The sequence below is a fragment of the Oncorhynchus mykiss genome, chromosome 14, assembly GCF_013265735.2.
Source record: "Oncorhynchus mykiss isolate Arlee chromosome 14, USDA_OmykA_1.1, whole genome shotgun sequence".
Classification (NCBI taxonomy): Eukaryota; Metazoa; Chordata; class Actinopteri; order Salmoniformes; family Salmonidae; genus Oncorhynchus; species Oncorhynchus mykiss.
The window spans coordinates 39,404,873-39,426,984 of NC_048578.1; the positions used below are offsets into that span (position 1 = coordinate 39,404,873).

The 22,112-nt window shown below is 45.8% G+C and overlaps 1 protein-coding gene across 3 annotated transcripts in view; it reads left to right on the forward strand.

The window, feature by feature from the left end:
• Window positions 1-22,112, forward strand: part of LOC110487794 (PDZ and LIM domain protein 7) — a 71,092-nt gene that overhangs the window by 29,902 nt on the left and 19,078 nt on the right. For all 3 annotated transcript variants that reach the window (XM_036943536.1, XM_036943538.1, XM_036943537.1), the window contains 2 exons: window positions 6,567-6,594; window positions 7,993-8,168. In XM_036943536.1, the coding sequence (XP_036799431.1) occupies window positions 6,567-6,594; window positions 7,993-8,168 (204 nt within the window). The remainder of the gene's footprint in view (window positions 1-6,566; window positions 6,595-7,992; window positions 8,169-22,112) is intronic.

The window sequence follows — 22,112 nt, forward strand, 5'->3', positions numbered from 1 at the left end:
ACACGGGGCACAAAGGCTGCTTCTCTTCCAGCATTCACCAAAACAAAACTCATAAAGCTTTACACAAACAAGGATAAGGTCCTCTCCTCTAGGAGATGGGGGTTAGAGGTCGTCTCCTCTCCTCTAGGAGATGGGGGTTAGAGGTCGTCTCTTCTTCTCTGTCCTTCTACCTCCTATCTGTTGCTGTAGTGGAATATATCTGGGTCCCAAATGGCACCCTATTCCCTATTTAGGGCACTACTTTTGACCAGATACTATGGGTCAATGGCACCCTACTCCCTATTTAGGGCACTACTTTTTGGGGGGTGAAGCCTGTGTCTTCTGTCAGACCAGACCAGACTTTGGTGAGTGTTCAGATGTATACCTGCGGTTTAGCCAACAGATCAGGGCACAGGAACAAAGTGGCTGGTTGGATTCAGGGTCACAGTCAGTTTGTTTTTTAAAATGTGGCAGTACTATTCATAAACTGACTGGCCAAAACAGGACATAATCTAAGTTCCTGAAATGTTATGAATCACACCCTGTGCCTCCTCCTCTTTTGGAGAACTGTGTCTTTAAACAAACATTGTGCTTGGTCCTTTAAAAGTGATGTGTCAGGTGTGTACCATACATAAACATATTGAGAACTTTTTTTGTGTGATTTTCTTTTCATACAGTCACTTCCTTTCAGTACAGTATATCTGGTGATGCTGTAGAGTACAGTGACTTCCTTTCAGAACAGTATATCTGGTGATGCTGTAGAGTACAGTCACTTCCTTTCAGTACAGTATATCTGGTGATGCTGTAGAGTAGTCACTTCCTTTCAGTACAGTATATCTGGTGATGCTGTAGAGTACAGTCACTTCCTTTCAGTACAGTATATCTGGTGATTCTGTAGAGTACAGCCACTTCCTTTCAGTACAGTATATCTGGTGATGCTGTAGAGTACAGCCACTTCCTTTCAGTACAGTATATCTGGTGATGCTGTAGACTTTTCTGTAGATGAAACGGTACGGATATGAACTGTGTCATTAGACTACATATCGAGCAAAGTGTGTGTGGCACAGCATGCCGCTTGCAATGCTAGGGTTGTGGGTTCGATTCCCACGGGGGATCAATATGAAAATGCCAATATAATGTGTGTGTGTGTGTGTACACTCTGTTGACGATGATGTTGTGAATAAATGGGTTACCACTTCATGCGTTGTTTATGTGTTGGGTTTCTCAGTCGTAGGTGTTGGTTGTAATTGATTAGGCAGGTCTGTACTCGTCAGAATCTGATGTCACACAAGACAGACCTGTCTCTCTCTCTCTCTCCAGTTTCCTTCCTGTATAACCCAACGCCTTCTATAAAGAAGAGCTATTGTAAATCACACGGATTCCTCCTCCTACCCGTGACCCTCGCCCCCCTCTTCCTCGCCCCCCTCTTCCTCGCCCCCCTCTTCCTCGCCCCCCTCTTCCTCGCCCCCCTCTTCCTCGCCCCCCTCTTCCTCGCCCCCCTCTTCCTCGCCCCCCTCTTCCTCGCCCCCCTCTTCCTCGCCCCCCTCTTCCTCGCCCCCCTCTCTCTCGCCCCCCTCTGTCACAACAGACAATAAGCTGCTCCTGTTGCGTTGCGTTAGGCTGAAAGACATCTCTTTAATGCTGGATGTGGGCTGCTCCTGTTGTGTTGCGTTAGGCTGAAAGACATCTCTTTAATGCTGGATGTGGGCTGCTCCTGTTGTGTTGCGTTAGGCTGAAAGACATATCTTTAATGCTGGATGTGGGCTGTTGCGTTGCGTTAGGCTGAAAGACATCTCTATGCTGGATGTGAGCTGCTCCTGTTGCGTTGCGTTAGGCTGAAAGACATCTCTTTAATGCTGGATGTGGGCTGCTCCTGTGACGTTAGGCTGAAAGACATCTCTTTAATGCTGGATGTGAGCTGCTCCTGTTGTGTTGCGTTAGGCTGAAAGACATCTCTATGCTGGATGTGAGCTGCTCCTGTTGTGTTGCGTTAGGCTGAAAGACATCTCTTTAATGCTGGATGTGAGCTGTTCTATCCTCTGTCTCTCAGGGTTTGGAAGGCTTCCACAGTTTGGTTATCAGATGAGTTAGGAGGACAGTTTTATGACTGAACAACGTTGTATTGGCTTTGATTTTTGGGGCAGTGTTTTATATTCCACGGCTATGATGAAGCATCGTCCTAGTTTTAAGATGTGGTCCTCTGTCGCTCAGTTGATAGAGCACGGTGCTTGTAATGCCAAGGCTAGTGTGTTCGATTCCCGGGTCCACCCATAGATAAATGTATGCATGTATGACTAAGTCACTTTCTATAAAAGCCTCGTTGTTGTTACTAGTATTGTTGTGTATAATCCAGGCTGTATCACAACCGGCCGTGATTGGGAGTCCTATAGGGCAGCGCACAATGAGCCCAGCGTTGTCTGGGTTTGGCCGGGGTAGGCAGTCATTGTAAATACCACCTGCGGCCGGGTCCAGTCCCATCAGCAAGTCCAGGACCCAGTTGTAGAGGGAGGTGTTCAGTCCCAGAGTCCTGAGCTTGGAGGGGACAATGATGTTGGAACGCTGAGCTGTAGTCAATGAACAGACTTATCTTATGTATTCCTCTTATTTAGGTGGGTGAGGGCAGTGTGGAGTGCAATTTGGATTGCGTCGTAGTTCACTGTATAGGGAATGGGGTGTCATTTGGGAAGATTTAGGTTCATATATGCTTAACCTACATCAGCCAGTGAAATATTTAACAGGGATAGGGGATGAGGACTAGCCTGATCCCAGATCTGGCTGTGCTTTCATGCCAACTCCTGACCGTGGGAGTTAACAGGACGGCACAAATAGATCCGGGACCAGGTTAGCAGAGGACAGGCATGTTAAAGGATAGGGCTGGAGGACAGGCATGTTAAAGGATAGGGCTGGAGGACAGGCATGTTAAAGGATAGGGCTGGAGGACAGGCATGTTAAAGGATAGGGCAGAGGACAGGCATGTTATAGGAAAGGGACGGAGGGCAGGCATGTTAAAGGATAGGGCTGGAGGACAGGACTGTTAAAGGAGAGGGACGGAGGACAGGCATGTTAAAGGATAGGGACAGAGGACAGGAATGTCATAGGAGAGGGACGGAGGACAGGCATGTTAAAGGATAGGGACAGAGGACAGGAATGTCATAGGAGAGGGACGGAGGACAGGCATGTTATAGGAGAGCGACGGAGGACAGGACTGTTAGGAGGACAGGAATGTTATAGGAGAGGGACGGAGGACAGGAATGTTATAGGAGAGGGACGGAGGACAGGAATGTTATAGGAGAGGGACGGAGGACAGGAATGTTATAGGAGAGGGACGGAGGACAGGAATGTTATAGGAGAGGGACGGAGGACAGGAATGTTATAGGAGAGGGACGGAGGACAGGAATGTTATAGGAGAGGGACGGAGGACAGGAATGTTATAGGAGAGGGACGGAGGACAGGAATGTTATAGGAGAGGGACGGAGGACAGGAATGTTATAGGAGAGGGACGGAGGACAGGAATGTTATAGGAGAGGGACGGAGGACAGGAATGTTATAGGAGAGGGACGGAGGACAGGAATGTTATAGGAGAGGGACGGAGGACAGGACTGTTATAGGAGAGGGACGGAGGACAGGACTGTTAGGAGGACAGGACTGTTAGGAGGACAGGACTGTTAGGAGGACAGGACTGTTAGGAGGACAGGACTGTTAGGAGAGGGACGGAGGACAGGAATGTTATAGGAGAGGGACGGAGGACAGGAATGTTATAGGAGAGGGACGGAGGACAGGACTGTTATAGGAGATGGACAGAGGACAGGACTGTTATAGGAGATGGACAGAGGACAGGACTGTTATAGGAGATGGACAGAGGACAGGACTGTTATAGGAGATGGACAGAGGACAGGACTGTTATAGGAGATGGACGGAGGACAGGACTGTTATAGGAGATGGACGGAGGACAGGACTGTTATAGGAGATGGACGGAGGACAGGACTGTTATAGGAGATGGACGGAGGACAGGACTGTTATAGGAGATGGACGGAGGACAGGACTGTTATAGGAGAGGGACGGAGGACAGGAATGTTATAGGAGAGGGACGGAGGACAGGAATGTTATAGGAGAGGGACGGAGGACAGGAATGTTATAGGAGAGGGACGGAGGACAGGAATGTTATAGGAGAGGGACGGAGGACAGGAATGTTATAGGAGAGGGACGGAGGACAGGACTGTTATAGGAGAGGGACGGAGGACAGGACTGTTATAGGAGAGGGACGGAGGACAGGAATGTTATAGGAGAGGGACGGAGGACAGGAATGTTATAGGAGAGGGACGGAGGACAGGAATGTTATAGGAGAGGGACGGAGGACAGGAATGTTATAGGAGAGGGACGGAGGACAGGACTGTTATAGGAGAGGGACGGAGGACAGGACTGTTATAGGAGAGGGACGGAGGACAGGAATGTTATAGGAGAGGGACGGAGGACAGGACTGTTAGGAGGACAGGACTGTTAGGAGGACAGGACTGTTAGGAGGACAGGACTGTTAGGAGGACAGGACTGTTAGGAGGACAGGACTGTTAGGAGGACAGGACTGTTAGGAGGACAGGACTGTTAGGAGAGGGACGGAGGACAGGACTGTTAGGAGAGGGACGGAGGACAGGAATGTTATAGGAGAGGGACGGAGGACAGGAATGTTATAGGAGAGGGACGGAGGACAGGACTGTTATAGGAGATGGACAGAGGACAGGACTGTTATAGGAGATGGACAGAGGACAGGACTGTTATAGGAGATGGACAGAGGACAGGACTGTTATAGGAGATGGACAGAGGACAGGACTGTTATAGGAGATGGACAGAGGACAGGACTGTTATAGGAGATGGACAGAGGACAGGACTGTTATAGGAGATGGACAGAGGACAGGACTGTTATAGGAGATGGACAGAGGACAGGACTGTTATAGGAGATGGACAGAGGACAGGACTGTTATAGGAGATGGACAGAGGACAGGACTGTTATAGGAGATGGACGGAGGACAGGACTGTTATAGGAGAGGGACGGAGGACAGGAATGTTATAGGAGAGGGACGGAGGACAGGACTGTTATAGGAGAGGGACGGAGGACAGGACTGTTAAAGGGATTGAGAGGGATGCCTGTGATTGCTATGGAGAGGCACTCCTATTATATAGCCTAGAGAATTATCATTTGAATGTCAGGTACCCTACCCACATAGGCCCTAGGTATCTCATTATTGAGGCCCTCAGTGTTGGGAAGTAATAATGAGGTACATGGGGCCTCAGTGTTGGGAAGTAATGAGGTACATGGGGCCTCAGTGTTAGGAAGTAATAATGAGGTACATGGGGCCTCGGTTTTAGGAAGTAATAATGAGGTACATGGGGCCTCAGTGTTGGGAAGTAAAAATGAGGTACATGGGGCCTCAGTGTTGGGATGTAATGGGGCTTCACATTACTATTTTTGGGAGACCAGGTGTAATTCTAACCTTGGATATTTTGGATGAGTGCATATTTAACACTTAAATTGAGACGTATAAATTTGTTTGATGGATTTAGTTCCCTGCATTTTAAGACATCGGAAAACCCGTTGTTTTTTTATTTTTAAAAAACATATTTTGTTGTTTCTTTTGGATTAGGGTAATTTAGCCTATATAATAACATTTATTCTCCAAGCATGTTCTTCAAAACTAACCAATGTTATAATGAAAACAAACTATACACCACAGACTGTCTAGTATACATAGAATTTCCTGCAAATTAAACCAAGTTAGACCCTGAGAAGTTGATGTTTCTATTTCAGAACTGTTTTCAGAAGTCCATAATGAGGTCCACGTTGAACACTGCTCCTTGAATATGGAAATGCAACAAACTAGGGCTATTTTTACACAGAACAAAGACCTTAACTTTCTGAGAAGTTTTTTTCAAATGCAGAAAATAATGTATTCAGACTTTCATATAAATTTACGGTTTTATAGGATCTACTGCTGTGGGTTTTATAGGATCTACTGCGGTGGGTTTTATAGGATCTACTGCAGTGGGTTTTATAGGATCTACTGCTGTGGGTTTTATAGGATCTACTGCTGTGGGTTTTATAGGATCTACTGCTGTGGGTTTTATTGGATCTACTGCGGTGGGTTTTATTGGATCTACTGCGGTGGGTTTTATAGGATCTACTGCGGTGGGTTTTATAGGATCTACTGCGGTGGGTTTTATAGGATCTACTGCTGTGGGTTTTATAGGATCTACTGCGGTGGGTTTTATAGGATCTATTGCGGTGGGTTTTATAGGATCTACTGCGGTGGGTTTTATAGGATCTACTGCGGTGGGTTTTATAGGATCTACTGCGGTGGGTTTTATAGGATCTACTGCGGTGGGTTTTATAGGATCTACTGCGGTGGGTTTTATAGGATCTACTGCGGTGGGTTTTATAGGATCTACTGCTGTGGGTTTTATAGGATCTACTGCGGTGGGTTTTATAGGATCTACTGCGGTGGGTTTTATAGGATCTACTGCGGTGGGTTTTATAGGATCTACTGGCACTAACTCTTTTTTTTTTTTTACCCTTATTTTCCCATCTTTTCTTTCAGAGCTTTCCATGCGGGTGGCGATCAGAAGGTAAGAGTGTCTGGTGTTGCATCCCAAACACCACCCTTATTCCCTGTATAGTGCACTACTCTATCAGGGCTCAGGTCAAAAGTAGTAAGATATACATGGAAAAGGGGTTTCACATTTTTGCATTTTTAATGTCTGTGTCTGTCTTAACCTCACACCTCCTGAAACCCTGTGAATGGTGATGCTTCTGCAATGTGAATCAACAGATCCCTGTCTTCACTAGGCAGTGACTAAGCAGTCAGTCAAGTCCTCCGTCTTTCATAGTCCAGAACATTATTACCCTGTCTATGACAATGCTCAGATACCGTTTCCCCTACAAGGCTGGTAATATTGCATTGTGGTGTCGGATGAGAGGAATTGACCCTGTTTGGCTCCTAGTGGTGTCTCTTAACAACTTACACCCTCACCTTGCATTTAAAGTCTCCACAGTCATTCTGATTCAGTATGATTCTGACCACCCCCCAGCCTGGTTCCTCTCTAGGTTTATAATCTCCACCCCTCATAGCCTGGTTCCTCTCTTGGTTTCTTCCTAGGTTCTGGCCTTTCTAGGGAGTTTTTCCTAGCCACCGTGCTTCTACACCTGCATTGCTTACTGTTTGGGGTTTTAGTCTGAGTTTCTGTACAGCACTTTGAGATATCAGCTGATGTACGAAGGGCTATATAAATACATTTGATTTGATTTGATTATACACGTGTACGTGTGACCCTAAACAGCGTTGTACAATCCCAGACTCAAGGCAACATAATGAAAACTGTTACGATAACGTTATCCTGCCAAGTTCATAGTTCAAACCCTATTACAGAAATGTAATATTATTTGTATTGGAAGGCATCTAAACATCTTACCCCATCATAACATCCTCTCTGACACACTGAGAAATCCTAGCTGAGGAAAAAACACTGTGCAACTCTATGTTCAGTGAACATTTTTGGAAAGTGTTAAGTAATTGAGTTGCACCAAGCTAACAGAGACCGAGGAAGATCCTCAGTGGGACAAACTCCAGCTTTCCAAGATGACATGGTTGCTTTCCAAATGGCTCTCTATTCCCTAGGTAGTGCACTACTGTGGGTAGTCAACGGGTCAAAAGTAGTGCACTATATAGTGAATGGGGTGCCATTTGGTCAGACAGTTGGGTGTGTTCACACTTCTTCGGCCTCTCCTCTCTCCACACAGAGAGACAGAGCTGGCCTTGGCAACACCTACTGTGGTTCTGATGTTCTGAGCCATGTTGAGGCTAACACAACTGGAGCAGATATTTGATACTGTGTGTGTGTGTGTGTGTGGTACATTACCACACTTATTTATTTTCATGTGTGTGTTTTCTCTAACTGCATGTTATTTGCTGTGGTTTTTTGCCGTGTCTCTCCCCCCCCGCCCCCTCTCTCTCTCACACCCTGTAGGATTCACTCGCCCCCGCCTCCGCTCAGCCCAAATACTCCTTTGCCCCCAGCACCGCTATCAACAAGATGGCGCGGCCATTCACGCCGGGCGGCGGTAACACGGTCATTAAACCAGTGACGTACGCCCCTAAAGTTAACACCCCGGTCCCCGTCAGCATGCTACAGCCACACAACGGGTAGGTACACAAACAAACAAACAAACAAACAAACAAACAACCATGCAAACCAAATCAAATCTCAAAGACCAAATGTTTTCCCGGTGTTTGGGTTGTGAAACAAGTCACTCTGGGTTCCTGTGGAACTGGTGATTTCATTATTTTATTTCAGATCTGAATCATTCAGGTAACTCTCTGGGGAGGAGAAATTGATGACCGCACATTTTTAAGAGTGGTTGAGTTGTCGTAAAGTTGATTTTTATTTAACTTGAGAAGTCCGTTTTTAAGAACAAATTCTTATTTACAATGACGGGCCTACCCCGGCCAATTGTGCGCTCCGCCCTATGGGACTCCCAATCACAGCCGGATGTGATACAGCCTGGATTAGAACCAGGGACTGTAGTGACACCTCTTGCTCTGAGATGTAGTGCCTTAGACCGCTGTGCCACTCGGGAGCCCAAATGATGATCTGATCAGAAGATGTCTTCTCCTGGTCTGTTGGGACCAGACTGTTGAGTAGAATACAGGATATCAAAATTTGACTTCCCATCAGCCAAATTCTCTCCACAGTGTCGTCAACATTCCTAAGTGACAATGTTGTTCGTCTGTCTAAAAGGTCCAAGAGTGCTCCTTTTAAAAAAAAACTATCTCATTTAGGTCTGGTAGGAAGAGCAGTGTGTGTTCTGTCTTGACCGGGGGGTCGTCCCAAACTGTTTCATTCAGGCCCCTCTTCCATCATTGGGGAACGTCCCGCACCAGGGTGATGTTTTTGTAACTCAGAGCTCCCTCTATTTATAATACCCCTGTCCATTTCTGGGTCCCAAATGGCACCCTATTCCCTATAGAGTGCACTACTAGAGGGCCTTGGTCAAAAGTAGTGCACTAAATATGGAATAGAGTGCCATTTGGGACTAATAAATTGTTTAATCTCTGGCTTGCGTTAACAGAACGGAACAGTTTAAAAAGCTGGTTAACTAAACTGGAACATGTTGTAAGACTGATGTCATGTCTGACATGGAAGTCATGGCTTTCAGAAGTTGTTACATGTCTCCCTCTTCCTAACTGTGTTCAGTGTCCACGCGACACCCACCGCAGAAGGGGGGAGAACCTGTATACTGCTTTACAAGGGGTTACTTAATGTCATTGTTCGGTTCTAAACAGAAGGTTCTACGTCGACTGAAAAGGACCCTTGGATTTCATCGAATGTGATGTTCATGTGAACGTGTGTTTTCATGTTTATCACACGTGTGTTTTCATGTTTATCACATGTGTGTTTTCATGTTTATCACATGTGTGTTTTTCATGTTTATCACACGTGTGTTTTTCATGTTTATCACACGTGTGTTTTCATGTTTATCACATGTGTGTTTTCATGTTTATCACATGTGTGTTTTCATGTTATCACGTGGTTTTTCTGTGAGAGGTGTACTGGTCACCTATAACATGACTTAGTCTGTGTCCTCAATGGCACTATATTCCCTGTACGCTGAGTGTACAAAACATTAAGGACACTTGCTCTTTCCATGACATAGACTGACCAGGTGAAAGCTATGATCCCTTGTTGATGTCACTTGTTAAATCCGGTGTAGATTGAAGGTGAGGAGACGGTTTAAATAATGATTTTAAGCCTTGAGACAATTGAGACGTGGATTGTGTGCCGTTCAGAGGGTGAATGGGCAAAACTAAATATTTTAAGTGCCTTTGAACCGGGTATGGTAGTTGGTGCTGGGTGTACCGGCTTGTGTCAAGAACTGCAACTCTCGATATGTATCAAGAATGGTCCACCACCCAAAGGACATTCAGCCAACTGGACACAACTGTGGGAAGCATTGGCGTCAACATAGGCCAACATTCCTGTGGAACGCTTTCGACACCCTTGTAGAGTCCGTGCCCCGACGGGGAACGGGGGAGGTCTGACCAAGTGTTACTGTATGTTTTTGTTTTTTTTTCTTCCAAATGTTGGTTGGAATATTCCAGAAGGGAGAAAGTAGGAAATCTAGAATAGTCTGATCAGGATTTCTGGGAAAGTTCGCAGGATCTTGCGACCCTTATTCCATGCCTGATACTTAGTACATAGTCTACGGCCTTTGGTCACCGTGTCGGGGATGGGATAGGATAGGAAGGGTTAACGTCTTTTTGGTGAGGTCTAGATGTTGTTTGCGGCTGTATTTAGCTGTGCTGTGCTGTGCTGTGCTCAGGATCCTTTCGTTTAGAATCTGCTGAGCTGTCAGAATGTGTTTTACGAGCCTTGCTTGGAGAAGTCACACGGACCTGAAAGCCTGCCTTGTATAGCTCTTCTCATGCTTCCACTGCCTAAAACACTTCATGGAGAGAGAGAGGTTAAAAAAAAAAAAACACTAGTTTATTCAAACTCAACTTTATATGACGCGTCATGAAGATGTTATCAACAGTTAAGACCGCGTCTGTATTCTGTATAGCTCTTCTCATGCTTTCGGTGTCGCAAGCACGTCATACTGAGAAATGAGGGTTTATAACACTAGAAACAGTTGACTCTTTCGTGGAAAAAAAGCTTAAAATTCAACCTGTGTTCTTCATAAGACTATTTTGAATCTCTTAAATGAAGTCATACAAAGTTGTTGTGAAGAGTTTTTTAAAGAAGCAGTACAAAGTTGTTGTGAAGAGTTTTTAAAGACGTAGTTTAGTCGTCTTTTTCCCTCATCAGTCTTCCTCCAGTGACTTTAGTGGATTAGGTTTCCCACCGGAATCTAAACTGCCACTCCTTCACACAGCTGCTTTCCTTATGACAGAGACTAAATCATACGGAGGAGTCCTGTCGTTCCGGTTCAGGTCTAATCTGTGACTTGCTAGAGGGCAGGGTTGTATGGACTCCCGTTCAGGTCTAATCTGTGACTTGCTAAGGGGCAGGGTTGTATGGACTGCCGTTCCAGTTCAGGTCTAATCTGTGACTTGCTAAGGGGCAGGGTTGTATGGACTGCTGTTCAGGTCTAATCTGTGATTTGCTAAGGGGCAGGGTTGTATGGACTGCTGTTCAGGTCTAATCTGTGACTTGCTAAGGGGCAGGGTTGTATGGACTGCTGTTCAGGTCTAATCTGTGATTTGCTAAGGGGCAGGGTTGTATGGACTGCTGTTCAGGTCTAATCTGTGATTTGCTAGAGGGCAGGGTTGTATGGACTGCCGTTCCAGTTCAGGTCTAATCTGTGACTTGCTAGAGGGCAGGGTTGTATGGACTGCTGTTCAGGTCTAATCTGTGATTTGCTAAGGGGCAGGGTTGTATGGACTGCTGTTCAGGTCTAATCTGTGATTTGCTAGAGGGCAGGGTTGTATGGACTGCCGTTCCAGTTCAGGTCTAATCTGTGACTTGCTAGAGGGCAGGGTTGTATGGACTGCTGTTCAGGTCTAATCTGTGATTTGCTAAGGGGCAGGGTTGTATGGACTGCTGTTCAGGTCTAATCTGTGACTTGCTAAGGGGCAGGGTTGTATGGACTGCTGTTCAGGTCTAATCTGTGATTTGCTAAGGGGCAGGGTTGTATGGACTGCTGTTCAGGTCTAATCTGTGATTTGCTAGAGGGCAGGGTTGTATGGACTCCCGTTCAGGTCTAATCTGTGACTTGCTAGAGGGCAGGGTTGTATGGACTCCCGTTCAGGTCTAATCTGTGATTTGCTAAAGGGCAGGGTTGTATGGACTCCCGTTCAGGTCTAATCTGTGATTTGCTAAAGGGTAGGGTTGTATGGACTCCCGTTCAGGTCTAATCTGTGATTTGCTAAAGGGTAGGGTTGTATGGACTCCCGTTCAGGTCTAATCTGTGATTTGCTAAAGGGTAGGGTTGTATGGACTCCCGTTCAGGTCTAATCTGTGACTTGCTAGAGGGCAGGGTTGTATGGACTCCCGTTCAGGTCTAATCTGTGATTTGCTAAAGGGCAGGGTTGTATGGACTGCCGTTCCAGTTCAGGTCTAATCTGTGATTTGCTAAAGGGCAGGGTTGTATGGACTGCCGTTCCAGTTCAGGTCTAATCTGTGACTTGCTAGAGGGCAGGGTTGTATGGACTCTTGTTCGTTCGGGTCTTTTGTATGTAAAGAAAAAAGATGGACGTCAAAATAACACTATTTAAACGCATCAAATAAGCTTGTTGACCAATCAGAACCTGACTATGAAATGTTTGGAAGTAGGTTTTTACACATTGACTACACTATCACACCTATTTCATATGTTTCAGCGATTCACCGATATGTAAACTATGATACTGGTGTAGTTTTGTCTTGCCCCCCGGCCGCTCCAGAACGAGGTCGGACTCTGGGACAGTGCTGGTCAGGAAACAAAAGCTAGGCTAGTTAATGGATGCAAACGATGTTCTCCCCCCCAAAACAACATTCATGGAATATATTCCAACCCTGCTGGAAGGGATTTTTTTTTTTTTTACAGAGGAACAGGTTGAATTTGAGGTCTTTTCACTAGAAGGTATTCATTCTTCAGGAGAACAGGTTGAATTTGAGGTCTATCCACTATAACAGTAGTTATCCAGTCTATGGGCGTACTAGCTAGTTTGGCAAGGCTGGGTGATACAGAACAAAGCAGGGAATGTGTCCGATGTCTAGGCATGTTGTATACTAGCAGGTCTGGTGTATTTGTACAGAGGTTCCCCTGCTGTCATGATGAATCCGTCCAATTGCACAACCGTATTACTGTGTCGTTATTGAAGTGTGTACGCAATGGACATACAGGGCCTTCGGGAAGTATTCAGACCCCTTGACTTTTTCTAGTTTTTATGTTATAGCCTTATTCGAAAATGGATACAAATAATTTTGTTTTTCTCAATCAACACACAATAATACCCCATAACCACAAAAACAGGTTTTTAGAAATGATTGCTAATTTATTAAAAATTAAATTAAATATCACATTATTCAGACCCTTTGTTGAAGCACCAGTGATTACAGCCTTGAGTCTTCTTGGGTGATACAAGCTGTGCACACCTGTATTAGGGGAGTTTCTCCTATTCTTCTCTGCAGATCCTCTCAAGCTCTGTCAGGATGGATGGGGAGTGTCGCTGCACAGCTGTTTTCAGTTCTCTCCAGAGATGTTTGATCGGGTTCAAGTCTGGACTCTGGCTGGGCAACTCATGGACATTTAGAGACTTGACCCGAAGCCACTCCTGCGTTGTCTTGGCTGTGTGCTTAGGGTCGTTGTCCTGTTGGAAGGTGAACCTTCGCCCCTGTCTGAAGTCCTGAGCGCTCTGGAGCAGGTTTTCATCAAGGATCTCTCTGTACTTTTCTCCGTTCCTCTTTCCTTCGATCCTGCCTAGTCTCCCAGTCTCTGACGCTGAAAAATCATCCCCACAGCATGATTCTGCCACCACAGTGCTTCACCGTAGGGATGGTGCCAGGTTTGCTCCAGGCGTGACGCTTGGCATTCAAGCCAACGAGTTCAATCTTGCTTTCATCAGACCAGAGAATCTTGTTTCTCATTGTCTGAGATGGCAAACTCCAAGCGGGGTCATGTGCCTTTTAAAAGGAACTCTAGAGATCTGACAGAGTGACCATCGGGTTCTTGGTCACCTCCCTGACCAAGGCCTTTCTCCCCGATTGCTCAGTTTGGCCGTTGCGGCCAGCTCTAGGAAGAGTCTTGGTGATTCCAAACTTCTTCCATTTCAGAATGATGGATGCCACTGGGTTCTTTGGGACCTTCAATGCTGCAGAAATATTTTTGTACCCTTCTGTGCCTCGCCACATCTGTCTCGGAGCTCTACGGACAATTTCCTTCGCCCTCATAGTTATTTATTTATTTTTGCTCTGACATGCACTGTCAACTTTGGGACTTTATATAAACAAGTTTGTGCCTTTCCAAATCATGTCCAATCAATTGAATTTTACCACAGGTGGACTCCAAGTTGTAGAAACATCTCAAGGATGATCAATGGAAACAGGAAGTACCTTAGCTCAATTTTCGAGTCTCATAGCAAAGGGTCTGAATACTTATGTAAATAAGGTGTTTTTGTTTTTTTATACATTGGTGAACACTCAATTTTCGAGTCTCATAGCAAAGGGTCTGAATACTTATGTAAATAAGGTGTTTCTGTTTTGTTTTTTTATACATTGATGGGGTATTCTGTGTAGACTGGAGGAGTTTTAGTTGTTTGTATAATAAGTAACATCACAACATGTCGAACAAGTCATTTGTATTTGACTTTCCGTCGTAAAATAAGTTCGGTTCTGCGCATAAATATTGGAATTTTACACCATTTGATGGAATAAATATGTGGGCCAGATAATTATTGTCAAAGAATGTGTTTTCAATGACCTTACCTAGTTGAACAAAGGTGAAATAAATAAATTGTTTTAGCAGTGAGGTAATCGGTCAATACAGCCATCAACTTGAACCCGGATCTGTTGTAGATCAGTGAGAGGAAGATGAGGACTCCGGGTGACTGTCACACAGCCTGCCTGCGAGTTTTGTGTGACAGTCACTGAGTCTGCGTCGTCAGAACGCCCCGTGCTGTGCGTCTCCCTGACAGAACCCGTCAACAATGAAAGCCTGTGTGTGTTTTCACCCCACTGCACGATACTCTGCATCTCTGTCTCCTCGCTGTTGACTGTTCTCTGCAACTATTGTTGTTTTTGTTCTTCCAAACTGACCCCCCCCCCCCCCATCTCCTTCTCTCTTCTTCTCTTCTTTCACCCCGCAGATGGATGAGAAGTCAGTAAACTCTCTTTCTACTTCCTTTTTACTTGAATGTTAAATGTTAGTTTTCCTGTCAGTATCTGAGCTAGTGGTTAGTAATGATTAGTGAAGGTCTTTCTCTTACCAGTAGTAACAGTAACATAAGTTCATTAATCATTGACTAATCAGTGATCATTCTTCAGAATTCTTCATCTAACAGTATTTCTCTCTTTCTTGTGTAATTTCTTGTCCATTCTGTCCATTCCGTCTCCCTCTTCCTCCTACCATTCTCCCTCCCTCCCTCCCTCCCTCCCTCCCTCCCTCCCTACCTCCCTCCCTACCTCCCTCCCTACCTCCCTCCCTACCTCCCTCCTTCCTTCTTCCTCCCTACCTCCCTCCTTCCTTCTTCCTCCCTACCTCCCTCCTTCCTTCTTCCTCCCTACCTCCCTCCTTCCTTCTTCCTCCCTACCTTCCTCCCTCCCTCCTTCCTCCTCCCCGCCTACAGAGAGGATCAGCCTTTGTATGACCACCAGAATTACCAACACGAGAAGTAAGAGACAGATGCATTATGGTCCAGCCTGTTTGACCGCTGGTCACTAGACAGCCATTTCAGAGAGGACATATTGACACGGTGTCAGACAGCCATGTTAGAGGGGACATATTGACACGGTGTCAGAGAGGACATATTGACACAGTGTCAGAGGGGAAATATTGACACGGTGTCAGACAGCCATGTTAGAGGGGACACATTAACACGGTGTCAGAGGACATATTGGAGGACATACAGTACCAGTCAAAAGTTTGGACACACCTACTCAAGGGCTTTTTTTAATTTTTTTTTAATTTTCTACATTGTAGAATAATAGTGAAGACATCAAAACTATGAAATAACACATATGGAATCATGTAGTAACCAAAAAAATGTAAAATAATCAAAATATGTTTTATATTTGAGATTCTTCAAAGTAGCCACCCTTTGCCTTGATGACACCTTTGCATACTCTTGGCATTCTCTCAACCAGCTTCATGAGGTAGTCACCTGGAATGCATTTCAATTAACAGGTGTGCCTTGTTAAAAGTTAATTTGTGGAATTTCTTTCCTTAATGCGTTTGAGCCAATCAGTTGTGTTGTGGCAAGGTAGGGTTGGTATACAGAATATAGACCTATTGGGTTTAAGAGCAAGGCCATATAATGGCAAGAACAGCTCAAATAAACAAAGAGAAATGACAGTCCGTCATTACTTTAAGTAAGTCAATTTCAATATATTTGAAAGTTTCTTCAAGTGCAGCTGCAAAAACCATCAAGCGCTATGATAAAACTGGCTCTCATGAGGCCCGCCACAGGAAAGGAAGACTCAGAGTTACCTCTGATGCAGAGGAAAAGTTCATTGGAGTTACCAGACTCAGAAATTGCAGCCCAAATCAACTGTTCAGAGGAGACAGATTTAATCAGGCCTTCATGGTCAAAATACTGTAAAGAAACCACTACTAAAGGACACCAACAAGAAGAAGAGACTTGCTTGGGCCAAGAAACATGAGCAATGGACATTAGACCGGTGGAAATCTGTCCTTTGGTCTGATGAGTCCAAATGTGATATTTTTGGTTCTAAACGCCGTGTCTGTGAGATGCAGAGTAGTAGGTGAACAGATGATCTCTGCATGTGTGGTACCCACCGTGAAGCATGGAGGAGGAGGTGTGGGGGTGCTTTGCTGGTGAAACTGTCAGTGATTTTATTTATAATTCAAGGAACACTTAACCAGCATGGCTGCCACAGCATTCTGCAGTGATACACCTTCCCATCTGGTTTGCACTTAGTGGGACTATCATGTGTTTTTCAACAGGACAATGATCCAACACACCTCCAGGCTGTGTAAGGGCTATTTGACCAAGAAGGAGAGTGATGGCGTGCTGCATCAGATGACCTGGCCTCCACAATCACCAAACCTCAACCCAATTGAGATGGTTTGGGATGAGTTGGACTGCAGAGTGAAGTCAAATCAAATGTATTTATATAGCCCTTCGTACATCAGCTGATATCTCAAAGTGCTGTACAGAAACCCAGCCTAAAACCCCAAACAGCAAGCAATGCAGGTGTAGAAGCACGGTGGCTAGGAAAAGCTCCCTAGAAAGGCCAAAACCTAGGAAGAAACCTAGAGAGGAACCAGGCTATGTGGGGTGGCCAGTCCTCTTCTGGTTGTGCCGGGTGAAGATTATAACAGAACATGGCCAAGATGTTCAAACGTTCATAAATTACCAGCATGGTCAAATAAGAATAATCACAGGCAGAACAGTTGAAACTGGAGCAGCAGCACGGCCAGGTGGACTGGGGACAGCAAGGAGTCATCATGTCAGGTATTCCTGAGGCATGGTCCTAGGGCTCAGGTCCTCCGAGAGAAAGAGAGAAAGAGAATTAGAGAGAGCATACTTAAATTCACACAGGACACCGGATAGGACAGGAGAAGTACTCCAGATATAACAAACTGACCCTAGCCCCCCGACACACAAACTACTGCAGCATAAATACTGGAGGCTGAGACAGGAGGGGTCAGGAGACACTGTGGCCCCATTCGATGACACCCCCGGACAGGGCCAAACAGGAAGGATATAATCCCACCCACTTTGCCAAAGCACAGCCCCCACACCACTAGAGGGATATCTTCAACCACCAACTTACCAACCTGAGACAAGGCCGAGGATAGCCCACAAAGATCTCCGCCACGGCACAACCCAAGGGGGGGGCGCCAACCTAGACAGGAAGATCACATCAGTGACTCAACCCACTCAAGTGACGCACCCCTCCTAGGGACGGTATGAAAGAGCCCTAGTAAGCCAGTGACTCAGCCCCTGTAATAGGGTTAGAGGCAGAGAATCCCAGTGGAAAGAGGGGAACCGGCCAGGCAGAGACAGCAAGGGCGGTTCGTTGCTCCAGAGCCTTTCCGTTCACCTTCACACTCCTGGGCCAGACTACACTCAATCATATGACCCACTGAAGAGATGAGTATTCAGTAAACACTTAAAGGTTGAGACCGAGTTTGCGTCTCTCACATGGGTAGGCAGACCATTCCATAAAAATGGAGCTCTATAGGAGAAAGCCCTGCCTCCAGCTGTTTGCTTAGAAATTCTAGGGACAATTAGGAGGCCTGCGTCTTGTGACCGTAGCGTACGTGTAGGTATGTACGGCAGGACCAAATCAGAGAGATAGGTCCATGTAATGCTTTGTAGGTTAGCAGTAAAACCTTGAAATCAGCCCTTGCCTTGACAGGAAGCCAGAGTAGGGAGGCTAGCACTGGAGTAATATGATCAAATTTTTTGGTTCTAGTCAGAATTCTAGCAGCCATATTTAGCACTAACTGAAGTTTATTTAGTGCTTTATCCGGGTAGCCGGAGAGTAGAGCATTGCAGTAGTCTAACCTGGAAGTGACAAAAGCATGGATGAATTTTTCTCCATTTTTGGACAGAAAGTTTCTGATTTTTGCAGTGTTACGTAGATGGAAAAAAGCTGTCCTTGAAACAGTCTTGATATGTTCTTCAAAAGCGAGATCAGGGTCCAGAGTAACGCCGAGGTCCTTCACAGTTTTATTTGAGACGACTGTACAACCATTAAGATTATTTGTCAGATTCAACAGAAGATCTCTTTGTTTCTTGGGACCTAGAACAAGCATCTCTGTTTTGTCCGAGTTTAAAAGTAGAAAGTTTGCAGCCATCCACTTCCTTATGTCTGAGACACATGCTTCTAGTGAGGGCAATTTTGGGGCTTCGCCATGTTTCATTGAAATGTACAGCTGTGTGTCATCCGCATAGCAGTGAAAGTTAACATTATGTTTTCAAATGACATCCCCAAGAGGTAAAATATATAGTGAAAACAATAGTGGTCCTAAAACGGAACTTTGAGGAACACCGAAATGTACAGTTGATTTGTCAGAGGACAAGCCATTCACAGAGACAAACTGATATCTTTCCAACAGATAAGATCTAAACCAGGTCAGAACTTGTCTGTGTAGACCAATTTGGGTTTCCAATCTCTCCAAAAGAATGTGGTGATCGATGGTATCAAAAGCAGCACTAAGGTCTAGGAGCACGAGGACAGATGCAGAGCCTTGGTCTGATGCCATTAAAATGTAATTTACCACCTTCACAAGTTGAGTCTCACCCAACAAGTGCTCAGCATATGTGGGAACTCCTTCAAGACTGTTGGAAAAGCATTCCAGGTGAAGCTGGTTGAGAGAATGCCAAGAGTGTGCAAAGTATTCATCAAGGCAAAGGGTGGCTACTTTGAAGAATCTTAAACACTTTTTTGGGGGGGGGTTGCTACATGACTCCATATGTAGAAAATAGTTTTCTTTTAAATAAAGAGAACCTGTTGATTGAGTAAGTGTGTCCAAAACTTTTGACTGGTATTTCATGTCGGTTGAATATGACATGGGATGCATCCAAAATGGCACCCTATCCCATATGTAGTGCACTACTTTTGACCGGGGATAAACGTCGCTGGGTTCACGTCATGGTGGTTTCCAACCACGTGATAACGTCATGTCTGTGTGTAGGCACGGTTTGTTATGTTAACGTTGTTGGAACGTTGAGCGTGTACTGTGCATGGTCCGTTTAACGTTATATTAACGTTGTGGTGACGTTGGGGTGTGTACTAGGCACGGTCTGCGGGTGGATGGCATCCCCATGTTCATCCCCAACGACCGCAGCAAGAAGAGGCTGATCGAGGACACTCAGGATTGGCAGCCCCGCACAGGCACTACCCAGTCCCGCTCCTTCCGTATGCTGGCCCAGCTCACAGGCACCGACTACAGTAAGTCGGTGAGAGAGCGAGGTTCGGAGAGGGTGAGAGAGCGAGGTTCGGAGAGGGTGAGAGAGCGAGGTCGGAGAGGGTGAGAGAGCGAGGTCGGAGAGGGTGAGAGAGCGAGGTCGGAGAGGGTGAGAGAGCGAGGTCGGAGAGGGTGAGGGAGCGAGGTCGGAGAGGGTGAGGGAGCGAGGTCGGAGAGGGTGAGGGAGCGAGGTCGGAGAGGGTGAGGGAGGGGGGGGGGGGGTTGTCAGTGGTCGAGAGGGGGAGAGTGAGTGATGTGGACAATGTCCTTTGGGCGTTCTGATACTGTGTTTCCCCTTGGCTCTCTCAGTGCAGGACCCAGACGATGAGACAATGAAGAGGGCCAGGTAAACAGCCTGTGTGTTTATAAAGCCTGTGTGTTTATAAAGCCTGTGTGTTTATAAAACCTGTGTGTTTATAAAGCTATATAATATAACTATGCCTGTGTGTGATGTCTACAGCTGACTCTGGCATAGTCTGTGTTACAGCCATCTTTAAGCTTCAACATGTGGTTTGGTGTGAGTTAGTTATACAGGTGGTTTGGTGAGTGTGTGTGAGTTAGTTATACAGGTGGTTTGGTGTGTTATACAGGTGGTTTGGTGTGTGAGTTATACAGGTGTTGTTTCAGGACCACTTTAGTAGATTTTCTGTCCCCGTATTGAGTTGTGATGTAGTTTTCCCACTGCTTCGTGAATTGTCTCTGTCTTTCTTCATTTCCTGTCTCTTCTCTTCTCTTCTCTCTTGGGTGGTTAGGGAAAAGTTCCTTACAGAGATTCAGAGCCCCCGTTACGCCCGTCTGAGGGACTGGCACCACGAGAGGTCCGCACGCGCTCTCAACATCAAGTCCTGAGCATCACCACGGCAACATGCAGGGCCGGGCCGGAGCCCTAGCGATCGATAGCCATCAGAACGACGACAACGACTAAAACGACAATAGTCCGATTATCCAGACGACAACACACACACACACACCAGACGACGACACACACACACACACACACACACACACACACACCCCAGACGACAACACACACACACACACCCCAGACGACAACACACACACACACACACACACACACACACACACACACCCCAGACGACAACACACACACACCCCAGACGACACAACACACACACAGCCACACCCCAGACGACACACCCCAGACAACAACACACACACACACACACACCCCAGACGACAACACACACACACACCCCAGACGACAACACACACACACACACACACCCCAGACGACAACACACACACCCCAGACATACAGAGGAGGAAGAAAAAACAAGTTAAAAAGATATATATAAAATAGAGGAATCTATGATCACTAAGCCATACGTGGAACCATTGCATACTGAGCCTGTCTGACTGTCAGATTCCCTTCTTCTCCTTGACTAGGAGTTAGTGTTGATAACATCTTGTGGATCACCTTGTGTGTAACAGACCTGGGGCACATACGTCAAATACGATTGATTGATTGATTGATTGATTGATTGATCAAAATCCTGAGGTACGGGTGGGGGGGAATTTGCATTTCGGGACTGTTCTATTGGTCCCATTGTCCCGGAACAATCCAAATCAAGTCCACCTCAAGACTTCTACAGTATTTGACGAATGTATCGGACCCCAGTCTGCTTTGTTGTTCTGTTCCTCCTATTAAACTGTTACTCAGAGTTATCTAAACAGGGAGGGGGGGGGGGGCGGACAGCTGTTGGAACAGCGTTGTTCTTCCTATTAAAATGTGTTATTCAGAGTTATCTAAACAGGGAGGGGGGCGGACAGCTGTTGGAACAGCGCTGTTCTTCCTGTTCCATTCTTTATTCTGATTCTGTAGTTCTAGTTCATCTCCTGTTGATCTGTAAACTCGTTCTTAGCTCTGTTCTTAGCTCTGTTCTTAGCTCTGTTCTTAGCTCTGTTCTTAGCTCTGTTCTTAGCTCTGAGTTTAGCTCTGAGTTCTGCTCTCTCTTTTTCTCTGTTTTCTGAACTCTCCCTTTGTTCTTTAGACCCCTCCCTCTTGATAAGAACGATAAATATATCTTGTACTGATGTCCTCATAAAACTTCTGAAAACACCTCCTCCTATTTGTCATTTATCTTTCTCTGCTTCCTTTACTGCACTCTACTCCACTATACTGCACTCTACTCCACTATACTGCACTCTACTCTACTCCACTATACTGTACTCTACTCCACTCCACTATACTGCACTCTACTCCACTATACTCCACTCCACTATACTGCACTCCACTATACTCCACAATACTGCACTCTACTCCACTATACTGCACTCTACTCCACTATACTGTACTCTACTCCACTATACTCTACTCCACTATACTGCACTCTACTCTACTCCACTATACTGTACTCTACTCCACTCCACTATACTGCACTCTACTCCACTATACTCCACTCCACTATACTGCACTCCACTATACTCCACAATACTGCACTCTACTCCACTATACTGTACTCTACTCCACTATACTGTACTCCACTAT